Source organism: Hyperolius riggenbachi, chromosome 4 (assembly GCF_040937935.1).
Source record: "Hyperolius riggenbachi isolate aHypRig1 chromosome 4, aHypRig1.pri, whole genome shotgun sequence".
Lineage (NCBI taxonomy): Eukaryota > Metazoa > Chordata > Amphibia > Anura > Hyperoliidae > Hyperolius > Hyperolius riggenbachi.
Window position 1 is genome coordinate 171,948,495 of NC_090649.1, and position 21,473 is coordinate 171,969,967.

At 45.1% G+C, this 21,473-nt stretch overlaps 1 protein-coding gene across 1 annotated transcript in view; it reads right to left on the bottom strand.

Moving 5' to 3' along the window:
- Window positions 1-21,473, bottom strand: part of WDR49 (WD repeat domain 49) — a 144,977-nt gene that overhangs the window by 63,424 nt on the left and 60,080 nt on the right. The window contains exon 9 of the mRNA XM_068280948.1: window positions 5,857-6,021. Coding sequence (XP_068137049.1) covers window positions 5,857-6,021 — 165 coding nt within the window. The remainder of the gene's footprint in view (window positions 1-5,856; window positions 6,022-21,473) is intronic.

Genomic DNA, 21,473 nt, shown 5'->3' on the forward strand with positions numbered 1-21,473 from the left:
AATACACCCCAAAACACATTATACTACTTCTCCCGAGTACGGCGATACCACATGTGTGGCACTTTTTTGCACCCTAACTGCACTAAGGGGCCCAAAGTGCAATGAGTACCTTTAGGATTTCACAGGTCATTTTTGTTTCAAGACTACTCCTCACGGTTTAGGGCCCCTAAAATGCCAGGGCAGTATAGGAACCCCACTAATGACCCCATTTTAGAAAGAAGACACCCCAAGGTATTCCGTTAAGAGTATGGTGAGTTCATAGAAGTTTTTATTTTTTTGTCACAAGTTAGCGGAAATTGATTTTAATAGTTTTTTTTCACAAAGTGTCATTTTCCGCTAACTTGTGACAAAAAATAAAATCTTCTATGAACTCACCATACTCCGTACGGAATACCTTTGGGTGTCTTCTTTCTAGAATGGGGTCATTTGTGGGGTTCCTATACTGCCCTGGCATTTTAGGGGCCCTAAACCGTGAGGAGTAGTCTTGAAACCAAATGTCGCAAAATGACCTGTGAAATCCTAAAGGTACTCATTGGACTTTGGGCCCCTTAGCGTACTTAGGGTGTAAAAAAGTGTCACACATGTGGTACCGCCGTACTCAGGAGAAGTAGTATAATGCGTTTTGGGGTGTATTTTTACACATACCCATGCTAAGTGGGAGAAATATCTCTGTAAATGACAATTGTTTGATTTTTTTACACACAATTGTCCATTTACATAGAAATTTCTCCCATCCAGCATGGGTATGTGTAAAAATACACCCCAAAACACATTATACTACTTTTCCTGAGTACAGCGGTACCACATGTGTGACAATTTTTTGCAGCCTAGGTGCGCTAAGGGGCCCAACGTCCTATTCACAGGTCATTTTGAAGCATTTGTTTTCTAGACTACTCCTCGCGGTTTAGGGCCCCTAAAATGCCAGGGCAGTATAGGAACCCCACAAGTGACCCCATTTTAGAAAGAAGACACCCCAAGGTATTCCGTTAGGTGTATGGCGAGTTCATAGAAGATTTTATTTTTTGTCACAAGTTAGTGAAAAATGACACTTTGTGAAAAAAAACCAATAAAAATTAATTTCCGCTAACTTTTGACAAAAATAAAATCTTCTATGAACTCGTCATACACCTAACAGAATACCTTGGGGTGTCTTTTTTTCTAAAATAGGGTCACTTGTGGGGTTCCTATACCGCCCTGGCATTTTACAGGCCCAAAACCGTGAGTAGTCTGGAAACCAAATGTCTCAAAATGACTGTTCAGGGGTATAAGCATCTGCAAATTTTGATGACAGGTGGTCTATGAGGGGGCGAATTTTGTGGAACCGGTCATAAGCAGGGTGGCCTTTTAGATGACAGGTTGTATTGGGCCTGATCTGATGGATAGGAGTGCTAGGGGGGTGACAGGAGGTGATTGATGGGTGTCTCAGGGGGTGGTTAGAGGGGAAAATAGATGCAATCAATGCACTGGGGAGGTGATCGGAAGGGGGTCTGAGGGGGATCTGAGGGATTGGCCGAGTGATCAGGAGCCCACACGGGGCAAATTGGGGCCTGATCTGATGGGTAGGTGTGCTAGGGGGTGACAGGTGGTGATTGATGGGTGTCTCAAGGTGTGATTAGAGGGGGGAATAGATGCAAGCAATGCACTGGCGAGGTGATCAGGGCTGGGGTCTGAGGGCATTCTGAGGGTGTGGGCGGGTGATTGAGTGCCCTAGGGGCAGATAGGGGTCTAATCTGATAGGTAGCAGTGACAGGGGGTGATTGATGGGTAATTAGTGGGTGTTTAGGGTAGAGAATAGATGGAAACACTGCGCTTGGGTGGTGATCTGATGTCGGATCTGCGGGCGATCTATTGGTGTGGGTGGGTGATCAGTTTGCCCGCAAGGGGCAGGTTAGGGGCTGATTGATGGGTGGCAGTGACAGCGGGTGATTGATGGGTGGAAGTGACAGGGGGTGATTGATGGGTGGCAGTGACAGGGGGTGATTGATGGGTGATTGATAGGTGATTGACAGGTAATCAGTGGGTTATTACAGGGGAGAACAGATGTAAATATTGCACTGGCGAATTGATAAGGGGGGGTCTGAGGGCAATCTGAGCGTGTAGGCGGGCGATTGGGTGCCCGCAAGGGGCAGATTAGGGTCTGATCTGATGGGTAACAGTGACAGGTGGTGATAGGGGGTGATTGATGGGTAATTAGTGGGTGTTTAGAGGAGAGAATAGATGTAAACGCTGCGCTTGGGTGGTGATCTGATGTCGGATCTGCGGGCGATCTATTGGTGTGGGTGGGTGATCAGATTGCCCGCAAGGGGCAGGTTAGGGGCTGATTGTTGGGTGGCAGTGACGGGGTGATTGATGGGTGATAGGTGATTGGCAGGTGATTGACAGGTGGTCAGTGGGTTATTACAGGGAAGGACAGATGTAATTAATGCACTGGCGAATTGATAAGGGGGGGGTCTGAGGGCAATCTGAGCGTGTGGGCGGGTGATTGGGTGCCCGCAAGGGGCAGATTAGGGTCTGATCTGATAGGTAACAGTGACAGGTGGTGATAGGGGGTGATTGATGGGTGATTGATGGGTAATTAGTGGGTGTTTAGAGAAGATAACAGATGTAAACAATACATTTGGGAGGTAATCTGACGGCGGGTTTGCGGGCGATCTAATGGTGTGGGTGGGTGATCAGATTGCCCGCAAGGGGCAGGTTAGGGGCTGATTGATGGGTGGCAGTGACAGGGGGTGATTGATGGGTGATAGGTGATTGGCAGGTGATTGACAGGTGATCAGTGGGTTATTACAGGGAAGAACAGATGTAATTAATGCACTGGTGAATTGATAAGGGGGGGTCAGAGGGCAATCTGAGCGTGTGGGCGGGTGATTGGGTGCCCGCAAGGGGCAGATTAGGGTCTGATCTGATAGGTAAAAGTGACAGGTGGTGATAGGGGGTGATTGATGGGTGATTGATGGGTAATTAGTGTGTGTTTAGAGGAGAGAATAGATGTAAACAATGGATTTGGGAGGTGATCTGATGTCGGATCTGCGGGCGATCTATTGGTGTGGGGGGGGTGATCAGATTGCCCGCAAGGGGCAGGTTAGGGGCTGGCTGATGGGTGGCAGTGACAGGGGGTGATTGACGGGTGATTGATGGGTGATTGACAGGTGATTGACAGGTGATTGACAGGTGATTGACAGGTGATCAGGGGGATAGATGCATACAGTAAACAGGGGGGGTGGTCTGGGGGGGGGGGTCTGGGGAGAATCTGAGGGGTGGGGGGTGATCAGGAGGGGGCAGGGAGCAGGGTGGGGGATAAAAAAAAAAATAGCGTTGACAGATAGTGACAGGGAGTGATTGATGGGTGATTAGGGGGGTGATTGGGTGCAAACAGGGGTCTGGGGGGTGGGCAGGGGGGGGTCTGATGGGTGCTGTGGGCGATCTGGGGCAGGGGGGGGGGGGAAATCAGTGTGCTTGGTGCAGACTAGGGTGGCTGCAGCCTGCCCTGGTGGTCCCTCGGACACTGGGACCACCAGGGCAGGAGGCAGCCTGTATAATACACTTTGTAAACATTACAAAGTGTATTATACACTTTGTATGCGGCGATCGCGGGGTTAACATCCCGCCGGCGCTTCCGTATGGCCGGCGGGATGTTGCGGCGGGTGAGCGGCGCCAGGCGGAGGCGGAGGATCGCGTCACTGATGACGCGATCGCTCCGCCCATGCCCCTACAAGGACCGCCGCCAATTGTCAATACGGCGGTCCTTGCGGGGTGCACTTCCCGGCCGCCAATTGTACATACGGCGGTCGGGAAGTGGTTAAAGAGACACTGAAGTGAAAAAAAAAATTATGATATAATGAATTGGTTGTGTAGTACGGCTAAGAAATAAAACATTAGGAGCATAGACATACAGTACGTCTAATATTGTTTCCAGTCCAGGAAGAGTTAAAAAAAAACTCCAGTTGTTATCTATGAAAAAGAGCCACTGAGCTCCAAGACTTTCGAAGTCTTCAAAGTCGCAGAGAGCTCTGTGTTCTGAAGCGTTTTATCTCAAGTGTCTGTGACTGTATTGTTTTTTTTCCTGCAGAGGACAGTTCAAAAGTTCACTAGCCTGCTCTGTAAAATCATTTAGGATGCTGAGTAGTGTGTAAACTGTAACTATTAGAGAATGATGCAATGTTATAAAAAAAACATATAACTGAAAATAAAAATATGAGAATATTTTCTTTGCTACTAACGTTCTAGTAATTATCCGTACCACACAACCAATTCATTAAATCATCATTTTTTTTTCGCTTCAGCGTCTCTTTAAATTAATGACTAAGTCACTGGCACTGAAAGAGGAAGTGAAGAAATCTGGAGATCTCGCCAATTGGGGCACAGACAGTAATTTAGAAAAAAACAAAACATTCCAACACTAATACACTCTAGAAAGGAAGCAACTGTGTTACAGTTTTTAAAGGCTCCTATTCACCTACTTTTTCCCACAAAGGAAGAACGAAGTGAGATCACATCAAGTGTTCAACACACGGCGCAAGCGTTCAACACATCAAGTGTTCAACACACAGCGCAAGCTTGGTTCACACTATGGGGTAAACGTGTAATTTGCTTTATACAGGAAACATTTACGTTACTTGAGTAACCAGCAACATACTGTAAGTGATGCATGTACCCAGACAGTTACATAATGTGCGTAACTTGCTATGTAAATTGCCAGTAAAGTCAATGTGCGCTGTCTGCTTTTGTGGATTTACTCCTATGTCCTCTGGAGTTGGAGCGGTGACATATCCATACACTGTACTATTCCAGAGGTCGGCTACTGTGCCCCCTGCACCCAGGAGTGAATTCATGCCAATTGGATAAAAGGTAACACATCCCCTTTCAGACAAAAGTCATGCAAGTCAGGCTTGTGCTTTGTGGACACTTAACAGACAAACCCCTACACAAAGTACTAATGGATATACAGTATGTAAGTGGGCCCATGGTAAAGCATGGTGCACCACTGCTTAAGACAATAATAAATACCTGAAAGAGGTCCTGAATCTCAGCCCACGCCGAGTCCACTGCTGAACAGTTTCTTGGAGTGAAAGATTATATATATTATACAATACAATAAGGTAAAAGATCAATGCTCAGATTGGCTCATGCTTTCCTATTAGCCAGTTCACAAATCTCTATTTTAGTCTGTCTGGGCTTGTGTGCTGTGATACCGCAAAGGCCAAACCTGATGGGAATGATTTTTTTAGATAGGGGATCTATCCAGGATTATTGCACACATCTCTGAGGGTAGAGTACATTGCAATATAACCCCACAGCGGTCAGGTGTATAAATGCTAGATGGACACACTACCACTACAGCAACTGTGAACCATTTCTAAGGCTGGCTATATGCATACCGCAGAGAAGACTCCCATCAAGCTTATTTCATAATTGTGATCAAATCTTACTGGTTCTTTACAAATGACTGATCATTTTGTGTTGGTATCATACACAGTTGGAATCATTTACTGAAGATCTTCTTGATTAGGTGGCAGATGATTGGTGTTTGCTTGGCTTGTGCTGCATCATGCAGTACAAACACCCACAGATTCCCTCAGTTCTATTCAGAATTTCTATGAATTTGGCTCTTATTAGCTCACATGCTTACCTCATTCTTTTCAAAATGTTGTGTGCATTTCCACTTTAAGAACAAGAATCCCACTTGTATTCTGTTATCTATTTCTTACATTATAAAATAGACTGCATCCTGACTGTGAAACATAAGCAAGACTTCATGTGTTTATACAGATAGATAGATGAGTTATCAAATCATCTAAGCACTGCCCAAACAATGGCTAGAGATCAGTGACATTTCTCAGAGCACGTTCTCCTCACCTTCACTGTGCCATCAGTGCTCCCTGTTAACAGCCGTGTTTCACTTGCATCCAGCGCCATAGTGCTAATCTCTGCATTGCCATGGCAGCCTGCAAACTGTTTGATTTTCCGTCCAGTGTCTATCATCCAGAAAGTAATCGTTGATCCTGTGTCTGAGCTGATAACCTGTACAGTGGGGGGAAATGTTTTAGAACTTTAAAAGTGCTAAAATAATAATAATAACAATAATAATAATAATAATAACAATAATAATAGTATTATCTCTTTCTGCACACCCAAACACTGCTTAACCCTTTCTTCCCCATATAGCTGTCTTGTGTTTAAAAGAACTCTACTAGAATTATCCTCACTTGATTAATAAATTGGCCTCAGGCATAAAAAGTTGGTAGAAATTTGCACTGTCATTGTCAGCCTAAATTAATTTGGTCAAAATGAACCTGCTACCCAGGGTAATGGGTCCCAAGCTTTCTACCTCCGCATGGTGGGACCTTAGCAACGTCAAGTATGGGACCACCTGATGTGGTATAGAATGGTGGGGACTTTGTGAGCCCTGTGCCATGAAGGCCTGACAGGAACCGTGAACACAATGGCTAAAGCAAAGCGAAGACTGTGAGCAGTTGCTGGTCTCCCATAAGAAGCTGGCTAAATATAGCAAGCCCTGGGGTAAACCAAAGTTGTCCAAAAGTAGTCCTGCTGCCTTGCAATGGAAGTCGAGTTCCAAAAGCTAGAACAAGGAACCCCAACAGAAAATCAGTGTGCCTGAAAGGTTTAGGGGGCAGCCCCACCACTAGGACTGGGTGCTGAAGGCCAATAGCCTACACACTTTAAACTACTATTGACACTAAGGTGAAGGAAATCTGGATAGATCTAATGATGACGACTTTGGCATAAAACAGAAAATGAAAACCAGTGGCGTAGCTAAAGAGCTATGGGCCCCGGTGCAAGGTTTACATTAGGGCCCCCCAAGTACTCTATACATAACAATTAATGCGGCACACCAAAACCTGCCAATGGCAACTACAGTGTCAGAAGTGCAAGGAGGGGATGGGTAACAGTTTGTTAATGATTAACACTAATAAAAGCACCTATAAAAGTAATTATTACCAGCATAGGACCAATCGAGAGCTAATTCTGTTGTTGAGGGTAGGCCCTCTGGCCTAAGGGCCCTGATGCAATCGCTACCTCTGCTCCCCCTATTACTACGCCACTGATGAAAACTGAATTTTGGAATGTTAGGACCATATAGGTAGACTTATATACTAAAGTAAGTGGTAAAGAAGATGGAAGAATACAAATTTGATATATTAAGTCTTAGTGAGACAAGATGGACTGACTATGGTGACGTATACAGGATAATGAATGTTTTGCAGGTTCAACCCATACAAAATGTAAATTAAGGATATTTATAATCTGCAAAAAAAAAATTGCCACAGATCCATAGCCTCAGATCTGAGGGGAGTCTTAACTCTCCCAGGTTGTCATTGTGCTAGTACGCTTCCCAGGTAGTTGTAGGCCAAATGTAGGTATCAGCTCCAGTCACAGCCTTCGCTTCTAAGTTCAGCAAGTATGAAGAGGTGCCCAAAAAGGATAAAACTAGGTTAAAAGCAAATAAAAATGAAAAGATAGAGGTGGCTTACCTCTCAGACGTCACAATCGATTTATGAAAAAAAGATTTAGTAAGCACAGGCCTGTGCTTAATAAATAACAATCTTGTTTTCATAAATTGAGGAAGGTATAGTCTACCAGTGGACTCCACAACTCGCAGTACTATTTTCCTTTTATTCTAAGAGTGCAACCACCCTATATCCAGTCATTCCTGGAGGTACCCCAGTGGAGACGAGTTGATATTCTCCACCTGCTCTATGTGGTTGGTTGCTCCCTCATGCAACCTACCTTTATGAGTATATTTCCTACAGAAAGTTTATGTGCCTATATTATCCAGTTATCCATATTGCACTGTTGGGTTCCCGTTGTCTCTGTGTTTTTTTCCAGGGTGTTCCTCACCCACTCCCATCTTTTCTTCTAAGTTATTTAATAACCCAAAAGTTGACCCTGGTCTTTCCTCTAACAGCTTTAAATGGTGGCTGGAGCAGGGTTTTTTTAAGAACGGGTAAATTTGTTATTGCCCATGACATTATCATATGCAGACAATTTATGCAGAATTTTCAATCTTACCCAAGTGAATACTTTCAATTACATTCAATATTTATTTTCCTTACCTCCTTTAAAAAAGACTGTGTGTCATGGTTTGAATCGTGGTTTAAGTCAAGCTCCTTAGATGGCATAATCTCTATATTATATAGCACACTATACACTAGGGAATAGACTACTCTTGGGTTCCTGGCCCAGTGAGAAAAAGACTTAGGCATTAGGCAATACAATTTTACCTGCCAGGTGGTCTCACTGCTGCCTAACACTTAAAAGATACAGAAATGGCCAGTCAGATGCAAAATTGACTAATGACCATCTCTCTAAACAAATACAGGAGAGCACACATCTAGGATAATTGTCATTTATATCAGTCATTCCTGATTATTTTGGAAAACAGTTTAGGAATAATTGTTTACAGACATGCTGCATGGATATCTACTAACCAGCCTATGTAAAGGGGAGGACAAGTAGGAGGCATACCACTGCTGAGACAAAAATAACAAGGATTTTCCAGCTTCCAGGTTTGAACCCTGGTCTCCTATGTTAGAGGCAGTGCCCTTGAAGGGAACCAAGCACCACTTTTTTTCCTGGTTTCTAATAGCTACATGTTCCCCCCTCCCCTTATAGCTGCCCGTTATTTATCCAGGGAAAGGTGGGAAGATAACATTTTTTACTTCTCTAAACTCTTTGAAGCGGAGTGTCCTATAACACCCCCCCCCCTTTTGTTTGCTCTCTGCCAATGTGTGCAATAAAATAATTACATAAGTCCTTATCTGCCTGAAATTTCTGTGGTGGGACAGACCTCAGAAGTAGAATAAAAAGCCTTTGCTAAACTCTTGAATGTAAAAAGAAGAGGTAAAAATGAAGTGTTTTTTTGTAATGAGCCACATTATTGCCATGCATTTTTAATGTGCAATTCAGATGGCCTGGGTGCTAAAAATGGTGCTTGCTTCAAATATCGGTAAAATTGGCAATGTTCTACTATTTGGAAAAGGCAATACACTATTGTCTGTTCCAAATTAGAATAATTCTAATTTTACTAATATTACCTATAGTATAGCATCAGTAACATTACCAATATTCTGTCAGCAAGATCTAGTTAGTTCCCAAAGTAACTAGTAATGCTCTGAGGCGTAGCTATGGGTGGGCAAGGGGGGACACATGTCCCTGGACACAGCACTGTAATGGGGCACAGAGCATGGCCACCGCACCCCCAAGTGAGTGAGAGGCAGCTCACTGGCTGCCTGAAGTGTCCCTGCTTCTCTCCCTCCCTCTGCAGAGGAGTGCAGAAGTGTTAGCAGCAATACAAGGAGGGGCACTTCTGGCTAACTATAGGGGGTACATCTGGAACGAGGGGAAGGGAGGCATATCTGGCTTCCAAAACATAGGAAAGAGGGCACATCTGGCTATCTAAACAGCATTTATACATTTGGCTCCACCCATGACCATGACCACATTCTAATGTGTGGCCATTCCCAATTTGTCCAGAAAGGAGCGCAAAAACTGTCTGACCCTGGGCACTGAAAAGCCATAGCTACGCCTCTGGTAATGCTTTTAAATATATCCGTGTGTAAGGGTCTGTCTGGAGACAAAAGCAGTGCAGTGGGTCATGTGACTGCACTGCTAATCTAAAAAATTCAGGCATATAATGCCGTCTTTATAAACCATTATTGTCATCTACGTAGACTAGCAGGAGGGGGAAGCAAGGCAACAGCTATGTAAATTGAGTTTGCTGAGGAACTTTAGCAGAAAATAATTTGTGGTAAATAATTTCCAGGTAGATTACATAAGGAAAGATATGTAGATATTTCTTTAGACAAACACAATGAGGCATTTTTTCTTGACTGTACTATCTCTAACCACTGAAATGAACAGCAGCTGTGTGGTTAACAATTAATCTTCTGTGTTCAGAAACGAGCTCAAGGAAGATTTACTGAGCTATTAAATGGAAAGGGTAGGGCAGGCTGCGAGCCCTCGGCAGTGACACATGGATGAGGTTTACAGAGAGATGATCTTCTATTTTCATTTATATATCCAATTTTTTTTTACCGAGTGAATTACTTTATTATAAAAGTGAAGTACACCCTCAGCTACAGAATATCGCAAAAGAAAAAGCAATAAGCAGAGTGAGATTTAAATTGTAAGAATAAGGAAATTAGATTATTTTGACAATTTTTCAGTAACTAGAGTCCTATAACCGGCCAGCATTAACCACTTGATGACCCACCTTTACCCCCCCTTAAGGACCAGCGCTGTTTTGAGTGATCTGTGCTGGGTGGGCTGTGCAGCCCCCAGCACAGATCAGGGTGCAGGCAGAGAGATCAGATTGCCCCCCTTTTTTCCCCCCTATGGGGATGATGTGCAGGGGGGGTCTGATCTCTCCTGCCTGCCTGGGTGTTGAGGGGGGGCACCTCAAAGCCCCCCTCCGCGGCGAAATCCTCCCCCTCCCTCTCTTACCTGCTGCCCCCCCGGCGATCGAGGCTGCACAGGACGCTATCCGTCCTGTGCAGCCAGTGACAGGACGTCCCCTGTCACATGGCGGCGATCCCCGGCCGCTGATTGCCCGGGGATCGCCGATCTGCCTTACGGCGCTGCTGCGCAGCAGCGCCGTACAATTTAAACAAAGCGGATTATTTCCGCTTGTGTTTACATTTAGCCTGCGAGCCGCCATCGGCGGCCCGCAGGCTATTCACGGAGCCCCCCGCCGTGATTTGACAGGAAGCAGCCGCTCGCGCGAGCGGCTGCTTCCTGATTAATCAGCCTGCAGCTGGCGACGCAGTGCTGCGTCGCTGGTCCTGCAGCTGCCACTTTGCCGACGCACGGTATAAGCGTGCGGTCGGCAAGTGGTTAAAGTGAAATAAGTAACCCTATCAGTTAAACATGCAGATTAACATATTGTTTGCCGGTACAGAGTATTTGAAATTGCTTACCTCGTGTATTTGAATTCAGATGCTCAGTTAATCTGTGCTGGATGGCATGGCTGGATGGTGTAAGCACTACATGTCAAACTCCGGCCCGTGGGCCAAATCTGGCCCTACAAGCCATCAAATTTGGCCCCCCAAGTGGTTTCCCCGCTTTGCATTATGTTTGGCCCACTCTAGACCACCAGTGAATCTATATTAGAGGTAATGCCCTTGATCACCATGGAAGGCACATGTGGAGGGAACTGTGTAGAAGAGGGAGGGAAGAACAATAGACACCAGTGAACTCCAAAGGGAAGGGAGGACCACTAGACATTAGGGAACTGTTTAGGGGAGGGACGGGGACCATTAGACACCAGGGAACTTTAAAAGTAAGGGAAGTGGCCATGACGTTGGCCCGCGACTTGGCCCCAGTGTTTAAAGAGAACCCGAGGTGGGTTTGAAGAATATTATCTGCATACAGATGCTGGATCTGCCTATACAGCCCAGCCTCTGTTGCTATCCCAAACTCCCCTAAGGTCCCCCTGCACTCTGCAATCCCTCATAAATCACAGCCACGCTGCTGACAAACAGCTTGTCAGAGCTGGCTGTGTTTATCTCTATAGTGTCAGTCTGCTGCTCTCCCCGCCTCCTGCAGAACTCTAGTCCCCGCCTGCATCCCTTCCCTCCCTGCTGATTGGAGGGAAGGGACGGGGGCAGGGACCGGAGCTATGCAGGAGGCGGGGGAGCAGCTGAGACTGACACTACAGATGTAAACACAGCCTCACAGCATGGCTGTGATTTATGAGGGATTGCAGAGTGCAGGGGGACCTTAGTGGGGTTTGGGATAGCAACAGAGACTGGGCTGTATAGGCAGATCCAGCCTCTGTATGCAGATAACATTCTTTAAACACACCTCAGGTTCTCTTTAACTTTTGGACCAATTTGTATTTGAGTTTGACGCACCTGGTGTAAGCTATTCAGTAAGCCAGCACCTATTTCAGTAAGGAGTCATTGGGCTAGACTCCCTAATACTGCTACTGCCTATTTACTGAGTGCAACCTTGTTGCTGCAGCTCAAGGTCTTTGAGTCCACCAGGAGAAAAGCACTCTATAAATGTTATTTGTCTTGTCTTAATCCATTGGGTTCTCCCACTATGGGCCTAATGCACAAAGCAGCAGTCATATTTTACCACTAGTAAATGCAGAGGGGCAGCACAAGTTACCCTATTAGGGCAACATGCATTACTAGGGTAACGTGCATTGTAGCAATGTGCATGCTACCCCGGTAACGTACATTGTGATAATAGGGTAATACCCATCTGTTGTTAGTATCTGTAAAATTGCCACATGCTCAGGGCCAGATTTCTGGGAAGGCCACAGTGGCCCTGGCCTTGGGCGGCTGCAGCCCCAGGGGGCACCTGGATATGAAAGACTGGCTGCTACATATGAAAAAGGATGATGAAAATGGGGAGGAACACACAAAAAGGGAAACTGATGCCCAAGGGAGCTGTTCATTAACCACTTGAGGACCGGCCCCAGCCGATGGACGGCGGCAAAGACTGGGCCTAAACGACCGCAATACGCCCATCGGCGGGGGCGGCGGCAGGCGTGGTTATGCGGCGATCGCGTCATTGGTGATGCGATCAGCCGCCGGCGACAGGCTCCGCCCCCCTCGCGATGTAACCCGCCGGCCGTTCGGAAGCGCCGGCGGGTTACTAGCTGCCCGATCGCCGCTGCCCCTATGTATAATAGGCTTTGTAATGTATACAAAGCCTATTATACAGGCTGCCTCCTGCCCTGGTGGTCCCAGTGTCCAAGGGACCACCAGGGCAGGCTGCAGCCACCCTAGTCTGCACCCAAGCACACTGATCTCCCCCCCCTTCCCTCTGATCGCCCACAGCACCCCTCAGACCCCCCCTGCCCACCCCCCAGACCACTGTTTGCGCCCAATCACCCCCCTAATCACCCATCAATCACTCCCTGTCACTATCTGTCAACGCTATTTTTTTTAACCCTAAACTGCCCCCTGCTCCCTCCTGATCACCCCCCCACCCCTCAGATTCTTCCCAGACCCCCCCCCCATGTACTGTATGCCTCTATCCCCCCTGTAATAACCCACTGATCACCTCTCAATCACCTGTCAATCATCCCCTGTCACTGCCACCCATCAATCAGCCCCTAACCTGCCCCTTACGGGCAATCTGATCACCCACCCACACCATCAGATCGCCCGCAGATCCGACGTCAGATCACCTCCCAAGTGCATTGTTTACATCTGTTCTCTCCTCTAAACACCCACTAATTACCCATCAATCACCCATCAATCACACCCTATCACCACCTGTCACTGTTACCCATCAGATTAGACCCTAATCTGCCCCTTGCGGGCACCCAATCACCCGCCCACACGCTCAGATTGCCCTCAGACCCCCCCTTATCAATTTGCCAGTGCATTATTTACATCTGTTCTTCCCTGTAATAACCCACTGATCACCTTTCAATCACCTGTCAATCACCTATCAATCACCCATCAATCACCCCCTGTCACTGCCACCCATCAATCACCCCCTGTCACTGCCACCCATCAATCAGCCCCTAACCTGCCCCTTACGGGCAATCTGATCACCCACCCACACCATCAGATCGCCTGCAGACCCGCCGTCAGATCACCTCTCAAGTGCATTGTTTACATCTGTTCTCTCCTCTAAACACCCACTAATTACCCATCAATCACCCATCAATCACCCCCTGTCACTGCTACCCATCAGATTAGACCCCTATCTGCCCCTAGGGCACCCAATCATCCACCCACACCCTCAGAACGACCTCAGACCCTCCCAGACCCCCCCCCCCCGTGTACTGTATACATCTATTCTCCCCTGCAATCATCCGTCAATCACCCGTCATTCACCCGTCAATCACCACCTGTCACTGCCACTTATCAGATTAGACCCTAACCTTCCTCTTACGGGCATCTGATCACCCTCCCACACCATCAGATTGCCCCAGACTTACCCTCAGATCACCTCCAAAGTGCATTGTTTGACTCAAAAATGTGTCATTTACAGAGATATTTCTCCCACCCAGCATGGTTATATGTAAAAATACACCACAAAATACATTATACTACTTCTTCTGAGCATGGCAGTACCACATGTGTGGCACTTTTTTGCAGCCTAACTGTGCTAAGGGGCCCAGAGTCCAATGAGTACCTTTAGGATTTCACAGGTCATTTTGAGACATTTGGGTTCGAGACTACTCCTCACGGTTTAGGGCCCCTAAAATGCCAGGGCAGTATAGGAACCCCACAAGTGACCCATTTTAGAAAGAAGACACCCCAAGGTATTCTGTTAGGTGTATGATGAGTTCATAGAAGATTTTATTTTTTGTCACAAGTTAGCGCAAATTGATTTGTATTGTTTTTTTTTTCACAAAGTGTCAATTTCCGCTAACTTGTGACAAAAAAAAATCTTCTATGAACTCACCATACTCCTAACAGAATACCTTTGGGTATCTTCTTTCTAAAATGGGGTCACTTGTGGGGTTCCTATACTGCCCTGGCATTTTAGGGGCCCTAAACCGTGATGAGTAGTCTAGAATCCAAATGCCTCAAAATGACCTGTGAATAGGACGTTAGGCCCCTTAGCGCACCTAGGCTGCAAAAAAGTGTCACATGTGGTATCGCCGTACTCAGAAGAAGTAGTATAATGTGTTTTGGGGGTGTATTTTTATACATACCCATGCTGGGTGGGAGAAATCTCTTTGTAAATGGACAATTGTGTGTAAAAAAAAAATCAAAAAATTGTCATTTACAGAGATATTTCTCCAACCCAGCATGGGTATGTGTAAAAAATACACCACAAAACACATTATACTACTTCTCTTGAGTACGGTGGTACCACATGTGTGGCACTTTTTTGCACCCTAAGTGCACTAAGGGGCCCAAAGTCCAATGAGTACCTTAAGGATTTCACAGGTCATTTTGCGACATTTGGTTTCAAGACTACTCCTCACGGTTTAGGGCCCCTAAAATGCCAGGGCTGTATAGGAACCCCACAAATGACCCCATTTTAGAAAGAAGACACCCAAAGGTATTCCGGTAGAAGTATGGTGAGTTCATAGAAAATTTTATTTTTTGTCACAAGATAGCGGAAAATGACACTTTGTGAAAAAAACAATTCAAATCAATTTCCGCTAACTTGTGACAAAAAAAAAAAATCTTCTATGAACTCACCATACTCCTAACGGAATACCAGGGGGTGTCTTCTTTCTAAAATGGGGTCATTTGTGGGGTTCCTATACTGCCCTGGCATTTTAGGGGACCTAAAACCGTGAGGAGTAGTCTTGAAACCAAATGTCGCAAAATAACCTGTGAAATCCTAAAGGTACTCATTGGACTTTGGGCCCCTTAGCGCAGTTAGGGTGCAAAAAAGTGCCACACATGTGGTATCGTTGTACTCAGGAGAAGTAGAATAATGTGTTTTGGGGTGTATTTTTACACATACCCATGCTGAGTGCGAGAAATATCTCTGTAAATAGACAATTGTGTGTAAAAAAAAAAAATCAAAAAATTGTCATTTACAGAGATATTTCTCCCACAAGGCTCTGGTCCTTAAGGGGCGAAAATACTGTGGTCCTCAAGTGGTTAAAGAGATAGGCTGCTGTACATGGATGATACACATGGAAGAGGGAGCTGCACATGGAATGGAAGGGGTGTTGCCGCACATACACTAAAATAGAAGCCACAACATACTTGGCCTAGGGGCACAAGCAGTATAAATCTGACCTTACGTGTGCTACCTGCACACAGCTGCTTCATGCATCAGGCTTTACAATAAGTGCATTGCATTGTGCAATAATAGCCCTTGTGAATTCATTGCCGTACAATTGCATGGCCATGCTTCCATGCCTGCATTGCAGCAGATCATGTTATCCTAACTGACTGCATGTTTCAATTTCTTGAGAATGCCTAAAATATGTGAGAATTGCATAGATATTGACCAGAATTTGATACTGCAGGTGTGTTATAACCCATGCAGACCCTTATTCAGTCCCCTTTTTCTCTTAAGAGATCATTTTTCATCTTCTGTTTATAATAACTTTTTAGCACTATTGCAATTGAAAAAGTAACACAAAGTAGGTAAAAAAGTACAGGGGGTCCCCTATTCACAAACAGGGTGCATTCGGGGAGTTTTTTTGTAAGTTGAATTTGTTTGCAAGTTAAATCACGTGTTATACATAGTGAAACTTGGATACATTATTTACTTTCGGGCAACTTTGGATTTCCACATTTTGCATAAACAATTTTTTGGGTTGTTTACAACATGCTTTTAATGTGGTAACAAAAGGAAGGGAGGGTGGCTACAATCACCACACATGCATCCAATCGGGAGCAGGAAACCGATGTGCAACATAGTATCTTTTGAAAAGAGATAACCCGTTACAATGATGGTTCAATAAAGTTCCAATCTTTATTTCAGCATCTATGGACACACATCAAAACAGCTCATGCGTATCGGAGCTAGCATGGCTCCTTAATCATAGATTAAGCCATGATTAAGGAGCCATGCTCACTCCAATATGCATTAGCTGTTTTGCTGTGTTTCCATAGATGATGCCAGGGCCAGATTTAAAGCTAGCTATAGCTATAGGCACTTAAGCTGTAACCCCACCCATTAACACCAGACACACCTCCTCAAGCCACACCCTCTGGCCAGCCTGATGTGCTCCATTAAACAGTCCCCCACAACCAGATGTGCCCCCCCTTTACCCCTCTCCTAATAGATAGCCAGATGTGCTCCCCTTCCCTCTCTCCCCCAACCAGTACAATTAGCCTCCCCTCTCCAGGGAGGGAGATGGAGAAGGGCAGCACTTTGGCCAGCCACTGAGCCGCCTTTCACACATGGGCCACCTTTAGGCACAAGCCTACAGTGCCTATTGGTAAATCCAGAGCTGGATGATGCAATAAAAATTGGACTTTTATTGAACTATCGGTGTAGCGGGATATCTCTTTCTTTGTTTTAAACTACTTTTACGTTTATTCTATACTGTAACATGTGACAACAAAAATAAGTAAAAAAAAAAATCAGTAATATACAGTATAAATATATACTTTATTTTGGTTGAAGAAGAAAATAAGCAGTCAATGCATAGGGAATGCATACAGGGATTATATATTCCATTCCAAATTTAAGGAGCAAAGCAAAAACCAGAACATTCCCAGCAACCAGACAAAACAAAATGAAAAGTGAATAATGCAGTCATTATAGGTTATACTAATGTATATTTTGTACATGGAGACAATTCTGTTTGTATGTATGAAAAAAATGTAACTCAAGTGAGTCATTTGTAAATAGGGGACTGTCTGTACAATAAAAATTATTCTGAGTATTTTCCTGCTTGCTGGTGTCTTAAAAAGGCATTTTGCTGACAAGGGGCTTGATTCTCAAAAGTGTGATAACTGCTATCACAGCAGTTATCACGCGATGTGCAGCTTGCAAAGGTTTACACGCAAACAGCATGACTTCACGTGATAAGCAGAGGTTTGCACGCGATCACGTGCGCTTTTCACTTGCATTTTAACAGGAAAAATAAGAAAAAACTGAAAAAATTCATTATTTCTCAGTTTTTAGCCATTATAGCTTTAAAATAATACATGCTACCATAATTAAAACCCACATATTTTATTTGCCCATTTGTCCCGGTTATTACATCATCTAAATTATGTCCCTATCACAATGTATAGTGCCAATATTTTATTTAGAAATAAAGGTGCATTTTTTCAGTTTTGCGTCCATCACTATTTACAAGCTTATAATTTAAAAAATATTAGTAATATAATCTCTTGACATGCATATTAAAAAAAGTTTAGACCTTTTTTGTCAAATTGTAATTTTTTTTTTTTTTTTTTTTTTTTTAGTTAAACATTTTATTTGGGTATTTTGGGGGTGTGGGGGGTAAACAGTTAATTTTAATTGTAATTATTTGTGTTTTATGTGAAAAAAATGAATGTACATGTAGTTTTACTATTTGGCCACAAGATGGCCACAGTGATTTTGTTTAAAATTCCCATCCTGTAAGCGAGCACTCTCGCTTATAGAAAGTATATCCCGCCGGCCATACGGAAGCGCCGGCGGGATGTTAACCCCGCGATCGCCGCATACAAAGTGTATAATACACTTTGTAATGTTTACAAAGTGTATTATACAGGCTGCCTCCTGCCCTGGTGGTCCCAGTGTCCGAGGAACCACCAGGGCAGGCTGCGGCCACCCTATGTAGCACCCAAGCACACTGATTTCTCCCCCCCTGCCCCAGATCGCCCACAGCACCCCTCAGGACCCCCCCTGCCCACCCCCCAGACCCCTGTTTGCACCCAATCACCCCCCTAATCACCCATGAATCACTCCCTATCACTATCTGTCAATGCTATTTTTTTTTACCCCCCCCTGCCCCCTGCCCCCTCCTGATCACCCCCCACCACCCCTCAGATTCTCCCCAGACCCCCCCCCCTGTGTACTGTATGCATCTATCCCCCTGATCACCTGTCAATCACCTGTCAATCACCCATCAATCACCCATCAATCACCCCCTGTCACTGCCACCCATCAATCAGCCCCTAACCTGCCCCTTGCGGGCAATCTGATCACCCACCCACACCAATAGATCGCCCGCAGATCCAACATCAGATCACCACCCAAGCACAGTGTTTACATATATTCCCTCCTCTAAACACCCACTAATTACCCATCAATCACTCCCTATCACCACCTGTCACTGTTACCCATCAGATCAGACCCTAATCTGCCCCTTGCGGGCACCCAATCACCCGCCTACACGCTCAGATTGCCCTCAGACCCCCCTTATCAATTCGCCAGGGCATTATTTACATCTGTCCTTCCCTGTAATAACCCACTGATCACCTGTCAATCACCTGTCAATCACCCATCAATCACCCCCTGTCACTGCCACCCATCAATCAGCCCCTAACCTGCCCCTAGCGGGCAATCTGATCACCCACCCACACCAATAGATCGCCCGCAGATTTGACGTCCGATCACCTCCCAAGTGCAGTGTTTACATCTGTTCTCTACCCTAAACACCCACTAATTACCCATCAATCACCCCCTGTCACTGCTACCTATCAGATTAGACCCCTATCTGCCCCTAGGGCACTCAATCACCCGCCCACACCCTTAGAACGCCCTCAGACCCCAGCCCTGATCACCTCGCCAGTGCATTGCTTGCTTCTATTCCCCCCTCTAATCACACCTTGAGACACCCATCAATCACCTCCTGTCACCCCCTAGCACACCTACCCATCAGATCAGGCCCTAATTTGCCCCGTGTGGGCTCCTGATCACTCGGCCAAACCCTCAGATCCCCCTCAGACCCCCTTCCGATCACCTCCCCAGTGCATTGATTGCATCTATTTTCCCCTCTAACCACCCCCTGAGACACCCTCAATCACCTCCTGTCACCCCCCTAGCACTCCTATCCATCAGATCAGGCCCAATACAACCTGTCATCTAAAAGGCCACCCTGCTTATGACCGGTTCCACAAAATTCTCCCCCTCATAGACCACCTGTCATCAAAATTTGCAGATGCTTATACCCCTGAACAGTCATTTTGAGACATTTGGTTTCCAGACTACTCACGGTTTTAGGCCCGTAAAATGCCAGGGCGGTATAGGAACCCCACAAGTGACCCCATTTTAGAAAAAAGACACCCCAAGGTATTCTGTTAGGTGTATGACAAGTTCATAGATTTTATTTTTTGTCAAAAGTTAGCGGAAATTGATTTTTATTGTTTTTTTTTTCACAAAGTGTCATTTTTCACTAACTTGTGACAAAAAATAAAATCTTCTATGAACTCGCCATACACCTAACGGAATACCTTGGGGTGTCTTCTTTCTAAAATGGGGTCACTTGTGGGGTTCCTATACTGCCCTGGCATTTTAGGGGCCCTAAACCGTGAGGAGTAGTCTAGAAAACAAATGCCTCAAAATGACCTGTGAATAGGACGTTGGGCCCCTTAGCGCACCTAGGCTGCAAAAAAGTGTCACACATGTGGTACCGCCGTACTCAGGAGAAGTAGTATAATGTGTTTTGGGGTGTATTTTTACCCATACCCATGCTGGGTGGGAGAAATCTCTCTGTAAATGGACAATTGTGTGTAAAAAAAAATCAAACAATTGTCATTTACAGAGATATTTCTCCCACCCAGCATGGGTATGTGTAAAAATACACCCCAAAACACATTATACTACTTCTCCTGAGTACGGCGGTACCACATGTGTGGCACTTTTTTACACCCTAAGTACGCTAAGGGGCCCAAAGTCCAATGAGTACCTTTAGGATTTCACAGGTCGTTTTGCGACATTTGGTTTCAAGACTACTCCTCACGGTTTAGGCCCCCTAAAATGCCAGGACAGTATAGGAACCCCACAAATGACTCCATTTTAGAAAGAAGACACCCCAAGGTATTCTGTTAGTAGTACGGTGAGTTCATAGAAGATTTTATTTTTTGTCACAAGTTAGCGTAAATTGATTTTTATTGTTTTTTTTCACAAAGTGTCATTTTCCGCTAACTTGTGACAAAAAATAAAATCTTCTATGAACTCACCATACTCCTAACGGAATACCTTGGGGTGTCTTCCTTCTAAAATGGGGTCATTTGTGGGGTTCCTATACTGTCCTGGCATTTTAGGGGCCCTAAACCGTAAGGAGTAGTCTTGAAACGAAATTTCTCAAAATGACTTGTGAAATCCTAAAGGTACTCATTGGACTTTGGGCCCCTTAGCGCAGTTAGGGTGCAAAAAAGTGCCACACATGTGGTATCGCCGTACTCAGGAGAAGTAGTATAATGTGTTTTCGGGTGTATTTTTACACATACCCATGCTGGGTGGGAGAAATCTCTCTGTAAATGGACAATTGTGTGTAAAAAAAATCAAACAATTGTCATTTACAGAGATATTTCTCCCACCCAGCATGGGTATGTGTAAAAATACACCCCAAAACACATTATACTACTTCTCCTGAGTACGGCAATACCACGTGTGGCACTTTTTTGCAGCCTAACTGCGCTAAGGGTCCCAAAGTCCAATGAGCACCTTTAGGCTTTACAGGGGTGCTTACAATTTAGCACCCCCCAAAATGTCAGGACAGTAAACACACCCCACAAATGACCCCATTTTGGAAAGTAGACACTTCAAGGTATTCAGAGAGGAGCATAGTGAGTCCATGGCAGGTTTCATTTTTTTTTGTCGCAAGTTAGAAGAAATGGAAACTTTTTTTGTCACAAAGTTTCATTTTCCGCTTACTTGTGACAAAAAATAATATCTTCTATGAACTCACTATGCCTCTCAGTGAATACTTTGGGATGTCTTCTTTCCAAAATGGGGTCATTTGGGGGGTATTTATACTATCCTGGAATTCTAGCCCCTCATGAAACATGACAGGTGGTCAGAAAAGGCAGAGATGCTGGAAAATGGGAAAATTCACTTTTTGCACCATAGTTTGTAAACGCTATAACTTTTACCCAAACCAATAAATATAGGCTGAATGG